This window comes from Ovis aries, chromosome 9 (genome assembly GCF_016772045.2).
Source record: "Ovis aries strain OAR_USU_Benz2616 breed Rambouillet chromosome 9, ARS-UI_Ramb_v3.0, whole genome shotgun sequence".
Classification (NCBI taxonomy): Eukaryota; Metazoa; Chordata; class Mammalia; order Artiodactyla; family Bovidae; genus Ovis; species Ovis aries.
Window position 1 is genome coordinate 64,400,148 of NC_056062.1, and position 24,679 is coordinate 64,424,826.

The following is a 24,679-nucleotide window of genomic DNA, read 5'->3' on the forward strand; positions in this document are numbered from 1 at the left end:
ATGTCCATGTGTAGAGTCTTTTCTTGTGTTGTTGGAAGAGGGTGTTTGCTATGACCAGTGTGTTGTCTTGGCCACTCTATTAGCCTTTGCCATGCTTCATTCCATACTCCAAGGCCAAATTTGCCTGTTACCCCAGGTGCTTTTTGACTTCCTACTTCTGCGTTCCAGTCCCCTGTAATGAAAAGGACATCTCTTTTTGGGTGTTAGTTCTAAAAGGTCTTGTAGGTCTTCATAGAATTGTTCAACTTCAGCTTCTTCAGCATTACTGGTAGGGGCATAGGCTTGGATTACCGTGATACTGAGTGGTTTGCCTTGGAAACAAATGGAGATTACTGTCATTTTTGAGACTGCATCCAAGTACTGCATTTCGGACTCTTTTGTTGACCATGATGGCTACTCCATTTCTTCTAAGGGATTCCTGCCCATGGTAGTAGATATAATGGTCATCTGAGTTAAATTGACCCATTCCGGTTCTTGGTTTTAGAAAAGGCAGAGGAACCAGAGATCAAATTGCCAACATCTGCAAGATCATCGAAAAAGCAAGAGAGTTCCAGAAACATCTATTTCTGCTTTATTGACTATACCAAATCCTTTGACTGTATGGATCACAATAAACTGTGGAAAATTCTGAAAGAGATGGGAATACCAGACCACCTGACCTGCCTCTTGAGAAACCTATATGCAGGTCAGGAAGCAACAGGTAGAACTGGACATGGAGAAACAGACTGGTTCCAAATAGGAAAAGTAGTATGTCAAGGCTGTATATTGTCACCTTGCTTATTTAACTTATATGCAGAGTACATCATGAGAAAAGCTGGGTTGGAAGAAGCACAAGCTGGCATCAAGATTGCCAGGATAAACATCAATAACCTCAGATATGCAGATGACACCACCCTTATAGCAGAAAGTGAAGAGGAACTAAAAAGCCTCTTTATGAAAGTGAAAGAGAAGAGTGAAAAAAGATGGCTTAAAGCTGAACATTCAGAAAACTAAGATCATGGCATTTGGTCCTCTCACATCATGGGAAATAGATGGGGAAACAGTGGAAACGGTGGCAGACTTTATTTTTTTGGGTTCCAAAATCACCACAGATGGTGACTTCAGCCATGAAATTAAAAGACGCTTACTCCTTGGAAAAAAAGCTATGACCAACTTAGATAGCATATTAAAAAGCAGAGACATTACTTGGCCAACAAAGGTCCATCTAGTCAAGGTTATGGTTTTTCCGGTGGTCATGTATGGATGTGAGAGTTGGACTGTGAAGAAAGCTGAGTGCAGAAGAATCGATGCTTTTGAATTGTGTTGTTGTAGAAGACTCTTGGGAGCCCCTTGGAGTGCAAGGAGATCCAACCAGTCCATCCTAAAGGAGATCAATCCTGAGTGTTCATTGGAAGGACTGATGCTGAAGCTGAAACTCCAATACTTTGGCCACCTCATGTGAAGAGTTGACTCATTGGAAAAATCTCTGATGCTGGGAGGTATTGGGGGCTGGAGGAGAAGGGAACGACAGAGGATGAGATGGCTAGATGGCATCACCAACTCGATGGACGTGAGTTTGAGTGAACTCCGGGAGTTGGTGATGGACAGGGAAGCCTGGCTTGCTGTGATTCATGGGGATGCAAAGAGTCAGATCTGACTGACTGAACTGACTGACTGACTGACAATGAGATAACCATAAAGATAAGTTTGGGTGGACTCTGGGAGCTGGTGATGGACAGGGAGGCCTGGTGTGAAGCGATTCGTTGCGTCCAAAGAGTTGGACATGACTGAGCGACTGTTCTAAACTGATACATATAACACAGTTTGTCTGAATCACTTTTCTTTGTCTTCACCTTGAAAATTGTTGTTCATCTTTCTGCTGTCAATATCATTTATTTCCTTCAGAAAACTTCTCTTTAGTAAGTCACCCCCAAGACCAATTTAGTGCTTCTATTATATATTCTATTATAATTTCAAATCAAATTCTACATTTTGCATATTTTGTCAATTATGTTTACACAGCCTGTAAAAGCCACTCCAAGTGTTAGAGGCTTAAATCAGCAACGCTTTACTTTTGCTCACAATTCTCTTAGTTTGCAAGATATTTCTGGACTCAAGTATATATTTGCAATAAGCTGGAGGGTTTCATGTACTGCAAGGTCTGATATGGCCTCAGTCATGGAAGTGACTCAGTATTGTCATTGGGGCACTTTGGTTCTCCTTCTTGTTCCTTTTATTTTCTGGTAGACAAGTCAGAGTTCTTTCTATGGTAGTCTCATAAGAGTGTAAAGGTGGAAGCTACAAAGACTTGTGGAACTAATATATGATAATTCACATGATAATCATCTGCTATGCTCTGCTGGTCATTGTAATTAGGAAGACCAGTTAGATCCAGTGGCATAGGGAAATAGACTGTCTCTAGCTGCAAACAGTTCCAAAGAATGGCCGCCTTAAATCTAGCACACCAACAAAATGCAGTCACATTTTATTGATTTTTCTTGTTTGTTTGCTCTTATGTTTATATTCTCTCTCTCACTCATCATTGCATGCTAGCATTAACTAATGGCTAGCAGCTCAGTATATATGTGTTCATTGAATTCATCAAAGTTAGTGACCCTACTGGTATTATTTTAATTTTTATTCCCTAAATTGAATTCAGATATATAAATTTCACTTTCAAAATGTAGTATTACCTGGAATGTAAATACATACATATTACTTCACAGATATATAGTGCACAAGAGACCATGCCACATATTTATAGAGAAAAAAGTGAAATTCTTGAGTTCTAAGTGAATAGGAAGCAGTATATCATGAAGACTAAGAATACAAGCTAGTAAATCTGACAGTCTGAATAAAAGTGCTGGATGTATCAAGTCTTTTATTTTTATTTCCTATTCTTTCATTTTTATTGAGGTTTTAGCTCAAATGTCACTTTGCATTTTAGTGCTAGCTATTATATTAATCTGTTCATTCTTCATCTCTTCCCCTTGAATGTATTCATTCTTAGGAAACATACTGTATGTACTATTCACCTCTGAATCATTCAATGCCTGATGTAGACTGGCACTTAGTATATTCTTATTAGATAAATACCTGAAAGAATGAATGATTTAAGATAAACAACTTGAGTTAATACAGGAATGAATGCCCTTAATCAGGTTATCTCAGACTGTATTGATTTTAATTGTATCTATTGAATATGATTTTACAAAGATTAAATGAAAATTATTTATCATGGAACTTGAAGAGAGTGATTTGTAATTGATAAGAGCTTGGAATCAGTGAGGAGTGGACTGGTTGATTCCTAGATCGTAGGGGCAAAATTTCTCATAGTGAATTATCTACTCTCCATCAGTACTAAAATTTGTGTGAAACTGAGAGAAAAGATTTCTACTGTGGAATTTTCTGAAGATTAGAGAAGTCCTTACAGGTAAAAGTTCAGATTAAGAAAGTTATAGACACTTTGGTTTAATCCAGAGAGGGGGGGGAAAAAAAAAGATCAAAACCTTGATCCAATTTAGCAACATATTAAGAAGTCGTAGGGATAATAATACAAGTCTTATAAATATTAAGCAACAGATAATTTTCAAAGATAAGTGAACAGATAATTTTCAAAGATAAGTGAAATTAGATTACTAAAATATGTTATGAGGGGAAAAACTATAACAGTTAAAGTAGGAAAGAGTAATACAGAGGCAGTTTATGTCAAGCTGAAACTGGATTATTAAAAAACAGCAAGACAGGCTATTGGATTGTATATATACATTTTCTGTATTTGAAAGTGAAACAAGTATATGAAATTGGATTTATCCACAGGCTTGCATGAGCAAGAAATGTTGTTTTGTTCTCTTAAATTCAAATAAAATTGAGAGCCCCTGTTGGCCCTGATAGGAGGAGAGTTCTTTCCAGTTCACTGTGTGTGAAGGCAGAAAAAGCTTTGGCACCTTCTTCACTTGAGTTGCAGAAGAATCCACAGGTCATTTGTAGTGTTTGGACAATGGCACCTGTCATTATTATTCAAGCCTGAATTTCCCATGAAATCAGGTGATCCTGTGCTCACAAACCTGAGTAGGAATCTTAGCCAAAGGTGAGCATTCAGGTTCCTGGACTCTTCCACTTTCCTGAGATACCTCTAGGGGGTTGTGTATGCCATCTTCATTGCCTCCACTTGGCCCCCAACCTCTATCCAAGTCACTGCCTTTCTCTTATCACTTGATGTAATCACCTCAAAAATCCTAGACTGTTAGGAAACAAAAGCAATGAAATGATCTTAGATCACATTTCTCTTTAAGTCCTGCCAAACCATCCTTCCTTCTAGCAAGGGTTTTGCAAGAGGGACCTGGAACAAGTCAGACTTCTGTTGGAGAAGGAGGATGGAGAAATACAGAGATGATAGAAAATAAATAAATAACTTACGTGTTGATCAGACACAAGTGTTTACATGTGCTGTTTTGTATTGGGGAGGTTAAGTAGAGGTGTGATGATTTTCACGAGTCATTATTGTGATTTTGGGATTACACAATTGGGGTCCAAATCCTAGCTTTTTAATTTACTAGCAAACTGAGTTAGTATATGTTGTACAAGTATTTGAACTTCAATATCCTCAGCTCATGGGTACTTTTGAGGATGAAATGAGTTGATTAGAACTATGTCTAGAACACAGTAAGTGCCCAGTATGTGCTGATTGCTCTATAATATGTTCATTTAAATAGTCTGTTATCTAGTCATCTAAATTAACCATTAGAATGATGAGTATGTTTATAGTGTCCTAATAACCTGTATTCAGAAGTTTGGGGAGATTAGATACCATCCCACAGATGAAAAGCCAAATCTACATCATCCTCAAAAAAGTTAAAAGATATACTTCAAGATAATTGTTTGTATTCATATTATTATCTGTAATTGGAATATACCAAAATCATCTGAGTAGATATGAAGCTTTTAAGTATTTAAAATCACTTTAATGTTTAAGAAAACTTTGTTTGCTTTAATTAATCTCTTTCATTTGAAAGTCAGTCAGTTAAGCTGTATATGATCTTATTCAAATAAATACTCTTAATAATTGATATAGGTGTCATACCTTTGGTTTATTGACATTATTTAAAAACAGTCATTTTGCTAATAGTCTTGAAATAAAATACAGTCTTTGTAGAAAAGGAATTTGACAGAATAATTACATGAATAAATACAAAGGCTTATCTTTCAATGTGGTAGTATATATTTTAAATACCCTAACATATAATTAATTATATGTAATACTCCAATATATAATGTATATTTGCCTTTCTAGTTAATGGTAGCTTTTGATGGTAAACTCAAGATTCTTAACATTTCCAAAGGTTTTTAAATTTTTTCTTCAATATACTATATTTTAAAGCCAAGATTGGTAATTTTTCAATTGGTATTTTTTCAAAAATCACTCGTGCTACTAATTAATTAGCTGCTGCAGAATGAAAAGTGTTTTACAGAATGTTGTGCAGGAAAATAAGACTTTATGGCTTTAATTCCCTATGAAACTGTTCTACTTCAGTATATTTATGCAGATATTCACCTGTTGCTCAGCAACCTTTCCACAATAAATACCTTTATTGTGGAAAAATAGTCTTTCCTTCAAAATGCCAGCCCTTTCCTACCTGCCCACACCTCCCTTACATCCACTTGTTAGTAATGAACCTGCTACTGCTACTGCTGCTAAGTTGCTTCAGTCGTGTCCGACTCTGTGCGACCCCATAGACGGCAGCCCACCAGGCTCCGCCATCCCTGGGATTCTCCAGGCAAGAACACTGGAGTGGGCTGCCATTTCCTTCTTCAATGCATGAAAGAGAAAAGTGAAAGTGAAGTTGCTCAGTCGTGTCCAACTCTTTGCAACCCCATGGACTGCAGCTTACCAGTCTCCTCCGTCCATGGATTTTCCAGGCAAGAGTACTGGAGTGGGGTGCCATTGCCTTCTTCAAGTAATGAACCTAGTTCTTGCAAATCATGTAACAACCACACGGGATCAGGTATCAACTTATAAATGCATCAGCAAGGAGTTTTCAGTGATCTTGCTGCAAGCTTCATTCTCCTCACCAAAACATACTTCTCAGCCTGCCCCTGTTATTTCCTTTGAGGAGAAGAAAACTTTACAATGAACTAATTCAAACTAGTTAAGCAATCACTCTCAAATGTGAATTCTTTCAACCAAAAAGGTGTTTGTCTGATTATAACAGAACAGTTTGAGAAGGCAATATATAATCCTAAAGAGCATTTTCTTTTTGAAGTAGCATCTGTATACACAGAAAAATGTGGTAGTAAGTATAGCTCCTTGATTCCATTTAAATCATATCCCATAAGTAAAACACGCATTGTGTATGCTTTATATTTAGTTATTAAAAAATAAAAACACCTAGAGCTAATAAAAAGTGACAACCCCTCCTCCCCACCCCAAACTGGAAGGCCATTTCAGAAAGAAATGGAGGATAAACATGGATACACTGAGACAGTCGAGATAAGCAGGACACAGGGTCATGATGGGCTAGGTCAGGATAAAGCCTTCTCTTTTTTTTCTTTTTTTTCTTTCAAACATGGTACATATAAAGGGTAACTCCACCAGTTGCTTTCCCTTGTTTCTTTCCCTCTGCTCAGTTCAGTTCTTTTTTTATTATTGTTTTAAATTAATACATTGATATGCTTTAAAAAAAAAAAAAAGAGTACTCAGTTCGGTTCAGTTTAGTTCAGTCGCTCAGTCGTGTCCTACTCTTTGCGACCCCATGAATCGCAGCACGCCAAGCCTCCCTGTCCATCACCAACTCCTGGAGTTCACTCAAATTCAAGTACATCCAGTCGGTGATGTCATCCAGCCATTTCATCCTCTGTTGTCCCCTTTTCCTCCTGCCTCCAATCCCTCCCAGCATCAGAGTCTTTTCCAGTGAATCAACTCTTCACATGAGGTGGCCAAAGTACTGGAGTTTCAGCTTTAGCATCAGTCCTTTCAAAGAACACCCAGGGTTGATCTCCTTTAGAATGGACTGGTTGGATCTCCTTGAAGTCCAAGGGACTCTCAAGAGTCTTCTCCAACACCACAGTTCAAAAGCATCAATTCTTCGGTGCTCAGCTTTCTTCACAGTCCAACGCTCACATCCATACATGACCACTGGAAAAACCATAGCCTTGACAAGACAGACCTAAGTCGGCAAAGTAATGTCTCTGCTTTTGAATATGCTATCTAGGTTGGTCATAACTTTCCCTCCAAGGAGTAAGCGTCTTTTAATTTCATGGCTGCAGTCAACATCTGCAGTGATTTTGGAGCCCAAAAAATAAAATCTGCCACTGTTTCCACTGTTTCCCCATCTATTTCCCATGAAGTGATGAGACCAGATGCCATGATCTTAGTTTTCTGAATGTTGAGCTTTAAGCCAACTTGTACACAATATCAAATATCATCATTACAAAATATTTTTGGGAGAGAAAACGGTGCTGGAGAATAGAAGAGGGAAATGCTACCCTCATTTGGAAAATCACAAATAAAGGAGTGATTTAGGTGTTCTTAGGTGTTCCTTCCTTTTTTCATACTTATGTAATATAAACTACAATTATAATGTTTTTAGAGAGTTTATATCTGGATAGGTCAAATTTCTTTCTTATATTTATATCTTTGAAATACATTTAATGCCATATAGTAAAATGTTTTTATTTTTGAGAAATACAAAGTAGTACATTTATTCACATTCATTCTTCCTTCATATATTTATGAAACATTCAAGGAGACATGAGAGATACACAAGTATCAGACATGATTTTCACTTTCAAAATATCATTAATATATATCATTTATTAAAAACAGCAAGACTCTGGAAGTGAAGGGGTTTCTTATATTACACTTTGGAATATAAGATATGTATAATAGGATCCCTTTTTCCTAACAAGGCCTTTAAATCTTCAATGAGAATTGACAGCTATTTCACAAGATTTAATATGGAAGGAAATTAGACACAGAAGGAAAGTGTGTGTTAAGTTACATTTGTTTGTTTGGGGAAAACCCAGAAAGATATGTGCTTCTTTTGCTAAGAGAAAAGACCTGCTATTGGAAAGAGGTCTCAAAATGCAGGATTCTAGGAAATTGTTTTAGAAAGGTGTAAAGAGGCATTCTACCCCTTTCTCTTAACTCTTATAAAATGTGAGGAGGCTGTGATTCTTATTTCAAAAGCTAGGTCCTCAAGTTTTATTGCCAGTATTGTCACTTTATGGAGGAAGATTATGCTTAGATACACAAAAGAGGCTTCAGTTGTATTTTGTGAATATTTATTCTTGTGAGTGGTGTATGTGTTTGTAACTGGGCATGTAACATTTTTTTAAAAAAGACACCTTGGACTCACCACTGTACATTGTCAAGACTTCTAAAAATGTATGAAAAAGAGTGACAAGATACTGAAATTCCATTTTGCAACTTCGTTTTAATTAACTAGGTGAAGCAAAAAATGTCTCTTTAAGAGAGAAAAGCTTCAAGATCATTGCAACCCTCTACTTAAACAATTTTTCCCTGGCATGAGCTTACTATATTTTTAGTACTAAGAAATTAGATGTCTGCTCTCTGACATTGTATTACAAAATGTGGTAATATATGTTATAGTCATATACATGCATTTATATACACATATAGTCTACATATGTATACTCTCTATATATATACATATGTATGTATTTTTTTTGGTTGACCAACAGAGTACTCTTTATATGATTTTTATAACTTGGTATTTTCTATATTTCATTTAGGTAAAGGTATTTATGTTTGTTTGGCATGTGGGTTTATCAAACTTTAATTAATCCAGAATACGGAGTTTTAATCTTATATGTAAACAGCTTGGCATTAGTATGTATTTTGTTAAATATTTGTTCTATGATCACTTATTTACCCTAGTAAATGTGGATTTGGTAAATGTATCACTAAATCTTGATATCATCAGTTTCAGCCTAGATTGAAAATATTTATTCACTTTGAATTTTAAAGCAGAGAGATCACTGATAAATTTTAAAGCAGAGAGATACTGATAAACTGTAACACATCCACTTGCAAAAGGTAATATTGATGTCCCGATTTAGTGCTTAGAAATTTAAATAGAGATACATTATATATATATATATATATATATATATATATATATATATATCAATACATCAGTGAATTCAGAAAAAAATAATGTATATTAAAATATCAGGCCTAGGATTGGGGGCAGGAGGAGAAGGGCATGACAGAGGGTGAGATGACTGGATGGCATCACTGACTCGATGGACATGAGTCTGAGTGAACTCTGGGAGTTGGTGATGGACAGGGAGGCCTGGCATGCTGCAATTCATGGGGTCGCAAAGAGTCGGACAAACTGAGCGACTGAACTGAACTGACTGAATTTATTTAATTGTTGATCATAGAAAATCTGTTATTCAAATTAGTGATAATTTTTTTTACTATACTATAATCAACTTCTTTCATATTTCAGTGTGTCAGAAATCTGAATTTAGGTGACAGCATTTTTGTGTTGTCATGCCATAGTTTAATGGTTCAGTAGTTTCTTTCTTAGAGGTGAATCTTATAATTAAGAATACATTATATTTAGTTAATTAGATATTTTAATATCATTATCTTACGTATGTTCAAAGTACATGCAGCATTTTAATTTTAAATCAAAACTTTATAAAACCAATATAGATCTACCCTTTAAAATTAAGTAATGTTTGGGAATGCATGTAAGGATTAAAGATTTTAAAATTTAAAAATAAAAACTAAAAAAAAAAAATCTAAATTTTCAGGATTTGTCTTTATTTTTGTAGTCAGAGAAACAATTTCATACTAGGTAACGACTAGCCAAGGACTTCCCTGGTGGCTTAGATGGTAAAGAATTTGCCTGCAATGTGGGAAACCTGGGTTTGCTCCCTGAGTTGGAAAGTTCCCCTGGGAGGAGGGCATGGCAACCCACTCTAGTATTCTTGCCTGGACAATCCCACGACAGAGGAGCCTGGCGGGCTACAATCCATGGGGTTTCAAAGAGTCGGATAGAACTGAGCGACTAAGCACACAATGACTAGTCAAACATAGATTATTTATATTTTTCCTACATTTTAAGGACTACTTTCTATTTCAGTTTATTCATCCCTTCTGTAAATTGAATATTCATAGTACATACATATTCACCAAATTATACTATTAAATACTGAGCTATACAGATTTAGGATATTGGCATTTGTAATGTTTAAAATGCAAAATATTTATTTTCCCAACTGCAGTATGCTTCCTGAAAATACATATGCTAACATTTATAGAGTATCTAAATGATGACTCACATAGAATTGCTGCATTAGTTGTATTTATATTTTATTTTGATGTTGTTTTGTATATTTTTCTTTTGCATGTTTTCATGTTAGATGTTTATTGCATTTTTTTCATTATATATCATGATACCACAAAATTATTCAGTCAGGAGTATTTTGTTATTAAAGCTTTTATTCAAATGTTTAATTTGAAATGCTAAACTTAGTGGAACAGAATATATGTTTTATATAAAATAACAAGACAAATATATCTAAAAGCCACTTCTATGAATATGCACCTATGTTTAACATGTACTTGTATAGCTATATGCATTTTGGGATTTCCACTTATATCTCTAGCAACATGTTCTTTATGTTTGTGATAAGTTAGACAGTAATTACAAAGCAATATAGCATAATTTTTAAAAAATATGTAAGGCTAACATTTTAATCAAAATGAAATTCAAATTCAACTTTTATTTAATACATTTTCTAAATGACACATTTAAAAATTGCTTTACATGAATTGTGTTTAGTCCTTTGCATATAGATGTTGAAATAGGAAAGCATTCAAAAACAAATTATATTATGATACTTAATAAAGTCCAAGTTTAATTATATAATTTAATTTTGCTGTTATATACATTTGGCAATTTACATGTGTAACATATGTCATTTTCCATTATCATAATTCCATGATGACATATATTTATGATTTTAGAAGCATGTTTATATATGTATATCATTTCATTTTATTTTTATTATATTTGGAAATGTTTTGTTTCAAATATTAATAAAATTATATTTTAGATGTGTTTATATTGTAAACATCTAATTTATAAATATATCTCAAGCAGTTTAGTTGACAGGATAATCTAATTGAGATAAACTATATTGGGTATACATGATTTGATTTCCAATGAAGAATGGGTATTTTGAATGTACAGTTTATTTGTAAATTTGGGTTGTATGTCTTGTAACATCATTTAACATTGTGCTATTATAGACAACACTTATATAACTGTATAGTATACTTAAAATTTTTTTAAAGAAACCAAACTATTATATTTAATATTCGATTAGATATATAATATATTCAATATGGTATTGTTGCTATATATAATCCTAAGCCTTTTTCCAGCATCGGCAATTTCCTTATAAAACAGTTAGGTATGCAAGATTATTGAGTGTTTTGAAACTGTTAAATAGTGCATTTTGACAATTTAAAAATCTTTGTTTCACACACTGACAATTTAAAGTGGTACCAAAAATAGTATTCTAAATTGGTCTACATTTTAGATATATGGCTATATTATATGACATCACTATATGGTGATGGATGATTTTATTGCCTTATAAGGAAATCATTGTTTATGTATCTCAAAAATACATGATTAAATTTAGATGTACTTCTACTTCCCGCCATTATGAGATATACTAGTTTTTACTCTATATTCAATATTTACTTTATATTCAATATTTAGAATATTGAATATTCTAAACAAATCCATTTCACACTAACATTGTAAGCTATCATGGTTTAAGAATGTTGACATGAATCTTCAAGTAACTGTTACTTATCCAAATAAATCTTCAGTTTCCACACTTTTTCAAAGTGATGTTTTTGAAAGCAAAACAAAGCCGTCAAATTTTCCTTTCTTTGGAATAATTCTTCATTTCATTACAATATTTGAAATATGACATTGCCATGTTAAAACTGTAATCATATTTCATGTGTGAAATTTATCCTATTTATGATTCCTAGTATTACATTAAAATTATTTTTAATCCATGTATTCTTTCATTTTTCTTTTGATAAATATTCCTTAAGGATCTACTATGTACCAGGCACTATCCTAGATACTTGGGTTTCAGCAGTGAATGGAATTTGCCTAAATCTCAGCCTTCAGGGAGCTTGCATTCTAGTATGGGGAGGAAAAATTATGAAAACAGAATATTAGTAAAACATAAGAACTAGTTGGTAAAATATATTGTTGAAATATGTAATTAGCTAGATTATGGCTATTAAATTGGTTTTTAAATGATTTATTCAAATATTACACCCTGTTCTGAATTCAGGTTAAGAGAATAATATTGCCATTAGCCAGTGGAAGAGCTCTATTACCGAAGATTTTAAGATTGGAATAGCTAGCAAATCCTGGGTCTAAATGCTACTAAAGATAGTCCTAACTCACAAAGTTGATTAGGAAATGTATTTATTGCCTGGAGTCTTCAAGAATATGGGCATTTTGAAATTGGTCTGTTGATCTTAAAAGATCAGTTTTAGCAGCAGGTTGGACACATTCCTAAGAATTACCCTAGATTCGCTTACCCAAATACTAGGGATTATTTGGGCTTCCCTGGTGGCTCAGATGGTAAAGAATCCACCTGCAATGCAGGATACCCAGGTTCAGTCCCTGGTTTGGGAAGATCCCCTGGGGAGTGAAGTGGCTACCCACTCCAGTATTCTTACCTGGAGAATGCTATGGACTGAGAAACTGACAAGCTACAGTCCATGGAGCTGAATAGAGTTGGACACAACTGACCAACTAAGCTCAGAGATTATTTAGGATTAATGTAATGACCTTCAATAATGGAACATAGTAAATAGCTGTTTAATTTGCTTCTATGTTAAAGGCGTAATAGACACACTGAGATTTGAGACAGTACAAATTCCACAATTTTTCATACTTTTAGATTGCATTTAGCAACATATGTTTGTGTTTAAATAGTTTCCTGGGATCGCATGTACACCCATGGTGGATTCATGTCAATGTATGGCAAAACCAATATAGTACTGTAAAGTAAAATAAAGTAAAAATAAAAATTAAAAAAAAAAACTAGAAAGCCCAGACATTATGATAAAGTTAGGAAGAGTTTAAAGCATTAGTTTCTTTCATAAAGAAAGGTACAGTTAAATTCCCCAGAAGAATAGTATGGACCAGGTAATTGTTTTTATAGTAATGAGTACATGAACATCAAAATGTCTGATTTACCATGAGATCAGTTACTAAATATTAGTAATGCAAGTGTAGTTATTAATCCTGTGACTAAAGAAAGCCTCCACCATATATTAGCTTAGTAAACATTACTGGCTAATTTGCATAACCAATATGCATTTAGTAGATTCTGATCTTCACAAAATAACTTGAATATTCAATAGCATCTTTTTCTGATTAAGGCTTTAAAATATATTAAAAATATTTAAAATTACTTGATAATTGTCATACTTCATTTACCACTGGTCACCACAAAGTATAATCATTTAATTCTTTTGAATTTCTAAATAAAATTTTAAAACATGGTAGACAATCCACCTGCTAATGCAGGGCACCCAAGAGACACAAGTTTGACCCCTGGGTCTGGAAGATCACTTGGAGTAGGAAATGGCAACTCACTCCAGTATTCTTGCTTTGCAAATTCTATGGACAGAGGAGCCTGGTGGACTACAGTCTATGAGGTAGCAAAGAATTTTACACAACTGAGCGACTGAGCACACACACATAATAACAACACAAGCTGGAAGAATTAGTAATGGAAAAGTACTCTTATGCTTGCTTTTGAAAGAGGGACTGCTCTTGTTTGACTTCCTTTTTGACTTTAAAGCAGAAACCTGAATTAGTTGTTCTACTAATCACCTGTCTACAGCTAAAGAGGGGTGGGGGAAGAAGGCAGAACCTGTTCAAATCACATAATGTGATATAGCTGTTTTGTCTCTTGCAAAGTGATGAAAATATTCCTTTGCATTTTGTCTAATATATATATATATGGAGTTTGTTGAGAAGGCAAAGTATATGAAGACTTACACTCTTCAATGGCTTTAAAAAATAGTCAGAAGCTTTCTAACCAGGAGCTGAATATTGGTTCTAATTAGTAGTTGTTCCTCCCAAATTCAGTTATTTTTTTCTTATTAGGCCATTTTAGCTGTCAAGATCCATTTAAGCATATTTTCAATCAGTTTCATGCTTCTGTTATAAAAATTGCATCTTTTTGTCATTATGTGAGATTATTCTCTACCAAGTACAATTTTTAAAAAAAGAGTTTAAGTGAAAGAAAAAGAAAATCCTAATTTGGAGTCTTTAAAACAATTATAAAATTATAGTGAACTTTTATAAGATTAAGAATATGGAGATTTACTGTGACATATTTATGAGATATTTGAAAATTTTAAACTACTTTTTAAAACTATTTTGTATGAATGAAATTTTCATGCTGATAGTTAATTTTTGGTAATTTCTAAATAAAATAATCTGTGTATTTTAACTAATTAAAAATTGGTTAATCTCAAATTTTACTTTAAAAGTCTGTAAAATATTACCCAACTTCCAAAACAACCCACTAAATTCTAAAGTATATATATAGTTCATGACATTGAATATTTTATCATGTTGGCTTTTTTCTGGCAAATGAGGTAAAGATAGATATTTACAAGGAGTAATTATTTCAGAGTATTTTTTAATCATTTTGTCTTCAATTTTGTTTTGATTTTTAAATTCTCCTTTCTTCACTTGTCTTAAAATTAAAAAAAAAATTGATATTTTTCCCGGAAATCATGATGAGACATGGCATAGACTATTCAAAGCATACTTTTGAGAAAAGTGTGGTTACATAGTTACCCATTCTGTCAAAATTTGTCACTTACTAGGCATTTGTTGCTAAAAATCATCTGTAAATAAATAATGAATAAGATTGATTCAAGGTCAGATAAAGGGTTTACTGTTTCTCCTTTTTCTCCCTATTGTGTTACAGTTAAAATGTGATATGTTTATGTGTAATAACTCTTCCATACATTGATTGATATAAACAAAACATCAAATCTGGTTACTTCACATTTTAGTGGCGTGTTTGTGTTTTGCCTTTTTATGTTAATTATACTTAAGATGGTAGAAGAGAATATAATTTATGAAATTTATCAGAAAAAGAAAAACAACATTTAAAAGAAAAAGTTAGCATCTAGTGCTACTGTGTCCCACAGGTTCTTCTACATTGACCCACACTACCTCCACTGGTGAGTTAGAGGAGCATAACAGGACTGCCACTGGTGCTATTGCTGTTGCTAGCACATCTGCAGATGTTACTGTATCCAGTGTTACAGCTGTCACCATCCATAGACTTTCCGAGGAACAGCGAGTGCAAGTAAAGAATCTCAGAAATTCAGGTCTGGACCCCAACACATCCAAGGACGGGCTCTCACCTCATCAAGCAGATACACAAAGTACAAGGAGAAGACCAAGAAATGCTGAACAGATAGAAAGAACTAAAGAGCTTGCAGTTGTTACTCATAGAGGTATTGGATGTTATTTTACTTGTGCCCATTTAGTTACAGCCAAAGCTATATTTTGGTAATGATTCCAATTAGAGAATGAGCTGAAACAGAGCCAAGATGTAGGAAATGCAAGAAGAATTCAAAGTAGCTGAAAAATATAGACAGTAAGCCAGAACTTGAATAATTTAAAAACATAAAAGTTAGAATTAAAAAAAAAATCGAAATGAAATTCACATGTTGGAGGGAGGAGGGAGTAAATATAGAAAGAAAATAATACATTAATGATAGTAAAAACAAAGTACCTATTGTGTATTATATACCAATTATGGTATCTAGAAAAAATCTAATTAAAATAACCATTTTTTATTAATAAGTGTACATATTTACAAATTGATGATTTAGCCAAGTTTTCATATTTGCATGAATTTTTTGTTATACAAATGCCAATTAATTATTGAGAAAATAGATAAGTAGATTGGGAACAATGGGAACATTAGGTTTGGTGATTATTTTATATAGCTTATTCCACTATTTCTGAATTACCTATTGACCCATATGATTGTACTGAGAACAGATTTCTCATTTTGAGAAGGTAACAGTTATTCCAGGCTTCCCTTGTGTCTCAGCTGGTAAAGAATCTTCCTGCAATGTGGGAGACCTGGGTTCGATCCCCAGTTTGGGAAGATCCCCTTGAGAAGGGGAAGTTTACATGCTCTATTATTCTGGCCTGGAGAATTCCATGGCTTATAGTCCAAGGGATCGCAAAGAGTCGGACACGACTGAGTGACTTTCCCATTCCCTTTCAACAGTTATTCCTTGGTATTATGATTCCAGATTTAAGTGTTCCTTAATTTCCTACTTTAATTTTTAGAGATAAAAATATCAGAGTCAAATTATATGTTGATAATTTTCTAGTCGATTAATATAAACCTATAGTTTAAAAAATTGAGGAAGTATAGCAAGAATTTTTTTTTGTTTTTTGGTATCAGCTTCACTGGAAAAAATAGTGCAGTATGAAACACTAAAGAAACTTTATACTGATGTATTCATCAGTGGAAATATTAATGAAATGGACATATTTCGAGTACAAATATTTACTCCAGCTCTGTTTCCAACTCAAAGTTATATATTCTCCAAAATGGCAATGATTTTTGTAGTATGATTATGTATAGTTTGCATGATATAGGTAATGGAAAACCGTTCAGATACTTAGTACAGACTATGGAAAAAAATTAAGACCTCTTTGCATAAGTTGATTGAAAATCATACATCTCAGAAATTCATTTTCCATCAAAATTCATACTGAAAGTAGTTACCTTGATTCTCTTTAATAAGAAGCATTCTAAAATGAATACTTAGCATGTGGTAATCTCCTTTAAAGGATTATATTAATATCACCTTAGTTCTCTATTCACTCTCCTACCATGACTACTTCCACTCATGTGAATATAGGGATCATTATCAGATTTATAATTGTTTAATCAAGTAGATAGATTTTTTTATTATAGGAAGTAAAAATATATAAATATTGAAATATTGATTAAGAAAAAAGCCCTTCAGTTTAGTGTTTTCACTCTGTTTGGAAATTTGCATGCACTAACATAGACAAATTTCCCTGTATTCATTCTGTTGTCCACTGAAAAAAAGGCTGGTAATCTTTGGACATGAGTTTATTGTTTATTAACTAATAATACATATGTTTCAGGTAAAGTTTGCCATCAAATGATTTGAGAAACCTTGGTGCTATATATATATTAAATATTTTGTGGAACTTGAACAAATAATTCAGACTGAAAGAGAATAGTTATCAATTATTAAAGTGATTTGAAAGTTAGTCTAAAATTTTGAAGTGCATTCAGCCAAATTTCAATTAAGCATCAAGATTACACCCTTGATTAATTTCAGTGCTCAAATTTTCTCAATTGTTATAATAATCTTCCAATGCTGTGTTAACATTCATAGCATTTAGACCTGTTTCACTCATATTCTTTCTAGAATAGTGTTTATGAATATGATATTCAGTGATAACATCTACCTTGGAAATAAATATTTCTAATTATTGATATTTAAATTATGTGTACAGAAAACATTTTTAATGTTATGTTCATTTTTAGTGACTTAAATTATTATACTTGCATCAAATTTTTATACAAATCTCAATATATAGTTGTATTTTCAGACATAAAGCAGTCCTCAAAGACTTGACTCTTAAGCTGGACTGAATCTCTAAATAGGAATTTGCTGACATGAAAACAATATTCTTTTAAACAATAAATTTCAGCTTACCCAACATACCTGACATACCAACTGACGTCTATTCTGTGCAAAATAAGGATAAATGATACATGCCCCTTCTTTGAGAGACTGAGAGAGAGTAGAGGACATGGAGAAATCCATCCTGGTGAGACAAGGAAGATTTTGTAAAGCTCAGGGCTGAGCAGAGTACTAAAGGAGATATAGGATGTGTGTGGGCAGTGAGTCCTTTAACTGATGTTTTAGATGAGTCAATAAAGATAATACAAAACTAGCTTGCTTAATTTTTCTAGATATTTTAGAGGAAAAAATGTCTTGTTCTTCTATTCCATTCTCCACAATGTAGTCAGAATTACCTTGTAAAAATGAAAACCTGATCACATTCCTTCATTGCTTTAAAGCTTCCACTGATTTCCCAGTGACTTTGGGAATAAAACCAAACTTGATGATAACCCATGGGATCCTCTTATGTTTTTTTTGTCTATATCTCCAAATTCATCTCATGAAACTCTGATAATCACTCTCTGTGTTTTTTGCCAAACAGAATTACTTTTAGCTTATTCTTTTTTGACTCAGGCTAGTCCCATAAGCTATTCCTTCCTTTCAACCAAATCATTCTAATTCCTTTTCCAAGATTTAGCTGAAATTGTTAATTCCTGGAAATTTAGAATTTCCTGTTGTAACTCACCATGTTAAATTCTGTAGGTAGGGAGAGGATGAGTCTTGTTCATGGTTCATTCCCAGTGCTTAGAACAGCTTCTGACTCATAGACATATTTAGATAATATTTAGTAAACTGGTGAATAAATATTTGCAATTCCTCTAGCCAGAGTATTCATTCAACTTACTTAAAGGCTAAAAATTATATTTTTCAATATAATGAAATGTTCATGTAGTTCAATTTAAAAATAGCTATTTTGTTATAGTTATAATAACCAATGTTTTTGACCCCTTTGAAAACCAAAAGTATTCTTACAAACTTAAAATGAAATATTGCTTTTTTATTATATTACTACTTAAAATTCACAGAGTAAAACTAGATATAAATGCCTTGCTTGTGGCCTTTTTACATTTATAAAATCAAAGAAAATTTATTGATAAACACAAAATAATAAAGTCAGTAAACTATATATAAATAAATATGAATGTAATATTATGAAGATTATTTTGCTGAGATTATCATCTAAAGCATATATACAATAGAGATTGTGATAGCATAGGTTTTTTGATGTCTACAAGTGCATACAAAGTTTTGTACTGTGATCATGTACATTTTTCATTTTTTTTCTATTGACACTGCAATTAAACTTTCATGTCTGTGATGTCTTTTGATCATTGCTACTTTCTAATTAGTCTATTCTTAATAACTTGAGGCAATTAAAATACTTAGTATTATCACTATGAAAACAAAGAAAACATAAACACTGAAATTGCACTTAGTAAGTGGCACTTGGTATTTGTTAAGTGTATAGACTCAAAAGTCTACATATTAATTTCTGAAAAATTAAGTCACTGTAATGAATTTATTATAAAAGGTGCACAATTAATTTGAAAAAAAACTTAGAATATTTATCAAAGGTTTTTCAATCTCTGTAGGGTTCTGCTCCAATTAATTTTTCCTATAGTACTATAATAAAGCATCAGTAATTGAATTTAAGGTATGTTCTTAAAAAAATTTTTTTTTCAGTTTCTACTTGTTCTCAGTGAAAGAAAACCCCTTCTAATTTTTTCCATTTGAAAAGAGTCTTAGACATGAAATAAAATATAAAGAAGTAAAAGAGAAAAATATTGATGAAGAATGTTGGTTTAAATCTTCTTTAAATAGTGTGTTAACACCACAGTTTATTAGTGCCCAATAGTTTTCTAAATGAACATTTGATTTTATTGATTGGATTTTAGTTTACTTTTCTTACCTACTGTGCATGAGAGTCTTTCCGGGTCCCATGAAATATTAGCATTGAATTTCCCTATCAGTAAAATAGTATTGTAGTATTTTATTAGGGTTATAGTGAGGATTAAACACAGTATTAGGTGGAAATGCCAAAAATCCTCAAGTATTTTCTCCCAGTGTAAAGGCAAAACAAAATTGCTCACCATTATTGGTTAGTTTTGAGGTCAGAGAACTAGGCTGAGTCTGTGCTCTATCCCTTATTAGGTGTGTGATTTTGAACAATAGCTTCAAATTTAGAACCTGAAATTTCTTGGTAACTGAGAGTAACTACCTGTAGGTATTTCATAATTATGTGAAAGAATTTAGCACAGTTGTTGGCTTATGTTCAGCAGATAGTAATTGTGTTTATTTTTACTATTATTCATCAAATATATTTAACTCTTGCTATCCATGTGACATTGCTCTGGACAGTAGAGGTATAAAAATGTACAATGCAGGCTGTACTATTGAGTAGTCTATATAACTTATTTTATAAAGGGAAGCTTATTATGAGAAACATTGCTAGAGAAGTGTTTTTTGTTTTTATTTTTAATGTTACTGAAGTAAAGGAAAGGGATCTTTTGCCTCTAAATATAAAAGTCAAGAAAGGCTGCACAGACATAAGATATTTGTACAAATTCTTGAGAGATGAACAGAAGCTTTCAACTAGTAAATTGTGTTTATATTACTAAGATATATAAAAATTGCTTTAAGTGGATAATGTGCTGAATAGAAATATGATGACTGTATATCAAAATAAGTAAAGGAAATGTTCAACCTTCCTTAAAAGGATTATTTGCAGTTATATAAATAAACCTAAAAACAATTGATCTTTTTAGTTTATAGAATATCCAGATGTTTAAAATTAGATGCCATAGTATCTAGTGATATTTTAAATTCCATCAGAATAGTTTGTTGCTTTAAGTATAAGATTTTTTGAAATTATTTAGTAATATTTATATAAAATACCTTTTCTAACAATCTCTAAATAGCATAATTTATTATTATATCTCTAAGAGATTTTAATTCATTGTTGACTTAAAACAGTAAGAAATATGTAGTATGATTAAAACATTAAGTAAAGGGTCCTTAATTTCTAGAATTTTATATTTTAAAATAGATGGAATCTTTTAGATCATTTACTACAACACTGTTACTTCTTATAGGAAATTGTCATCTGAAAAAGGCCATGTGAAAACCCAATCTTCCTACTGATAAACTAGTATTCATTCATCCTTCTATTTACTCATGGTTCATAAAGGCTTAATGCATGAAGACCCTTTTATTAGGTGATATTAAGGTTAAAGTAATATAAATGACAACCATATTTGGGTTTTCTTCCTCAAGAGTTTAATATTTATATTATTAAAAATAGTCGTTTAATGTCTTTTACTCTAGATAAGCCTTTAAACCATTGTTTTTCTTACATAATACAGTAGAATGAGATTTCTTTTTTCCCCAGTATGTAGATAATTCCTGTCTGCTGTTAGTAAGCAACCTTGGTAGTTGCTACTTTCATGTAAAAGTGTCAATATATTCTTCTGAAAAGTTCCCATATACATATATAATAATTATAAACACTCTATTGTTTTTCTTAGAAATTTAGATGACTGTATCATCTTATATAATCAAGTATGTGTCATTAGCATTTAATGCCGTTGATGGTACTTGTTTTGATGTAATGTAGCAAATGCTTCCAGTATATTTAATAGCTAATGATCTTATTAATAGGATTGAGCAGGGTTTTAACTTAGTGTATAAGATAAGGAGGGCTTCCCTGGTGGCTCCGATGGTAAAGAATCTACTTGCAATGTGGGAGACAAGGGTTTGATCCCTGAGTTGGGAAGATGCCCTGGAGGAGGGCATGACAACCCATTCCAGTATTCTTGCCAGGAGAATCCCCATGGACAGAAGAGCCTGGCAGGCTACAGTCCATGGGATTGCAAAGAATCTGACATGACTGAATGACTAAACACAGCACGTAATGTAACGTGAAATTATATTTAACTGAAATTTAATATGATGTATAAACACTCCCATAAGGGCAGCATAAAAGAAAATCTATTTTAATTACCAGCTTGTAAGTAGAATTTTTAATTGTTTTCAACTTTAAGGTAAGAATAGTTAATTCAGCATGCATTATTAACTTTAGGTCAGCAATTTTAATCCAAACAAAAGCAGGAATTAAAAAAATACCATAAGCAATATTTTTTTCAAGTAACATCATTGGAGTTTTACATTGCTCAATAAAAAGAGGAAAACATCTGATGAGTATTGCTGCTCTTACTTTCTTTTGGTCTCTATTTGCATGGAATATCTTTTTCCAGCCCTTCACTTTCAGTCTGTATGTGTCCCCTGTTTTGAGGTGGGTCTCTTATAGACAACATATATATGGGTCCAATTAAAATAAATAAATTTATATTTTTTAAAAAAGGAAAAAAAAAGAGGAAAACAACATACTATCAGATATACAATCTACACTGAATTTCCAGTTTATTTCAAAATTCACATACTATAATATGTAACCATTTTGTTTAAAACAGTGGACTGTAATATTACAAAAACTCTATTGTGTAGAAATAACAGTTCTTGGGTGCCTAGTAGGTGGCTTTCATTAATAGGTTATTTGGCCACGAGTAAAATACAGTTTAAGTCATTTCAATAGTTTGCAAGAACCTGTTTTCAAACTATATATTAATATCTTTATAGAGTGTAGATTTATAAATAAAAAACATTCTTTTTTATTAATCTTCATAAGCTGCATCACCATGAGAAAATTCATTTATGGATGGTTACTTAGATCTTTGTGGATACTGATACGTGTTTATCAAGTATCAGGGCTTATTACACATATTATCTCAATGCCTAAGCATATAAGCTAAAGTTCATAAAATTTAAAATATGGTCTCTATTTTCAAAGGAAAATTATAGAGATAAGATAATAGTAAAAAATTATTGGTCAATTCTAAGAGAAACAATTTCTACAGAATGAGCATGTTAGGATGAGTTATAGGTACCTTTTAAAATTATAATATATTATATGTAGGAGAGATAAAACCTGTTCTGCCATAGGTTGTACAACTTAGTGTATGAAATCACAGGAAGATACAAAATATAGGGAAAACTATTCTAACACTGAGTTTTGTTCAAATATAGATTGTGTGCTCCAGAAAGCAGCAAATTCCTAAGTCACTGATAAGATATATAAGCATAGCTTGATGGACAAATTGGGTATTTGGAAAGTATTTAAGCATCAAAGTATTGAAATGATATGACCACCACTGTCCTTTCCAATCCAATCTCTGTCTATCATCATCTTCTATTTTCTCTTGAGCTTTGAACTGGCCTGGACTTAACTTTATGGTTATCTCATTGTAGAGAGAGATAAATTAAAGCAAGCATAGAAGTGGCCAACACTACTATCAAGATAGTTGGATTAGTACTCTCCTTATCCCAGTTAATAGAACTCAGCCATATAAACATTTTTCACCAGGACCACTGCCATATATATGCCTTAAGTTCCAGAACCTTTTCATTTGAGGACCTAACTTTTAGGTAGTTAATGTCCAACATTAACTTTAACATTGATGTCCAACAGGTCCTTTATCAACACTTTCATTTGTCCGTTCCTTTGTTCCATCCTTCCCTTCCCTTCCTTTTCCCCCTCCCCTCCCATCCCCTCCCCTTCATTTCTCTCCCCTCCACTCTCCCCCTCCTTCCTTCCTTTCCTTACTTTCTTTTTATCTTTCTTTTTCCTTTTCTTTCTTTCTTTTAGTGCTATTTCTTCACTTCCTTCTTCCTTCCTTCTATACATTCATCCTTACTTCTCTTCCTCATTGTTTTCTTTGTTTCTTTCTTCAACAAAAATTCACTGACTATTCGCATGTCATATTTTCTTCTAGTCCTTTGTTTATACAACATTGAACAAAACCTGGTTCGTTGAGTTTATATTTAAATGAGGAGAAAAAGACAAGGAAATAAGCAAATAACTACCTAATGGCAGAGAAAACAACTAGATAGAAAAAGCTTGAGTTTTGCTTGCAAAAAAGAAAGCCTGATGTGCCTGGCTACTGCTGCTAAGTCTCTTCAGTCATGTCCGACTCTGTGCGACCCCATAGACAGCAGCCCACCAGGCTCCCCCATCCCTGGGATTCTCCAAGTAAGAACACTGGAGTGGGTTGCCATTTCCTTCTTCAATGCATGAAAGGAAAAGTGAAAGTGAAGTCACTCAGTTGTGTCTGACTCTTAGAGACCCCATGGACTGCAGCCCACCAGGCTCCTCTGTCCAGGGGACTTTCCAGGTAAGAGTACTAGAATGGGTTGCCATTGCCTTCTCCTGATGTGCCTGGAGTTCAGAGGAAAAAAAAGGAAAGTGGAGATCAGCTGAGAAACTGGCAGGAATTAGACTATATAGGCTTTGAGGCCTAGGTAAAGAGATTTGTTTTAATCTAAATGAGAGAGGAAGCAATTGGTAGACTTTATATTATCTAATATAACTTTTTATAAGACATCATTTTAGCAGGAAGATCCCTGGGTGTGGCCATAGCAATCCACTCCAGTATTCTTATCTAGAGAGTCACTGTGGACAGAGGAGCCTGGTGGGCTACAGTCCATGGGGTCGCAAAAGTTTGGACATGACTGTGTGACTAAGCATGCACACACATAAGAAATTTTAAGTAAACAGGAGCAAGCAGACAAACTAGTACAGTATACAGATGTGCAATTAGTGATTGATACAGATTTTGGAGTCTAAGTCTTACACTATGGTTCTCAAACTTCAGTGTGAACACAAAACACCTTGTAGTCTTACTCAAATGCAGATTGTGATTTCATGGGATTTTGATAGGATCAGAGATTCTGCATTTCTAACAAGATTGCATTTCTAACAAGATAATCAGTATATCAGATTCTGCTGATATACTGATTAGCAAAAATTTACATGAAGATTATAATTATGGAGAGAGACCA

At 33.0% G+C, this 24,679-nt stretch overlaps 1 protein-coding gene across 2 annotated transcripts in view; it reads left to right on the forward strand.

Annotated features, from left to right (window-relative positions):
* The window catches only part of CSMD3 (CUB and Sushi multiple domains 3), a 1,392,034-nt gene that overhangs the window by 542,262 nt on the left and 825,093 nt on the right, over positions 1–24,679 (forward strand). The window contains exon 7 of one of the 2 annotated variants that reach the window (XM_060393469.1): positions 15,239–15,550. The exons of the other annotated variant lie outside the window; for it this stretch is intronic. Coding sequence (XP_060249452.1) covers positions 15,239–15,550 — 312 coding nt within the window. The remainder of the gene's footprint in view (positions 1–15,238; positions 15,551–24,679) is intronic. 2 annotated transcript variants of the gene reach the window in all.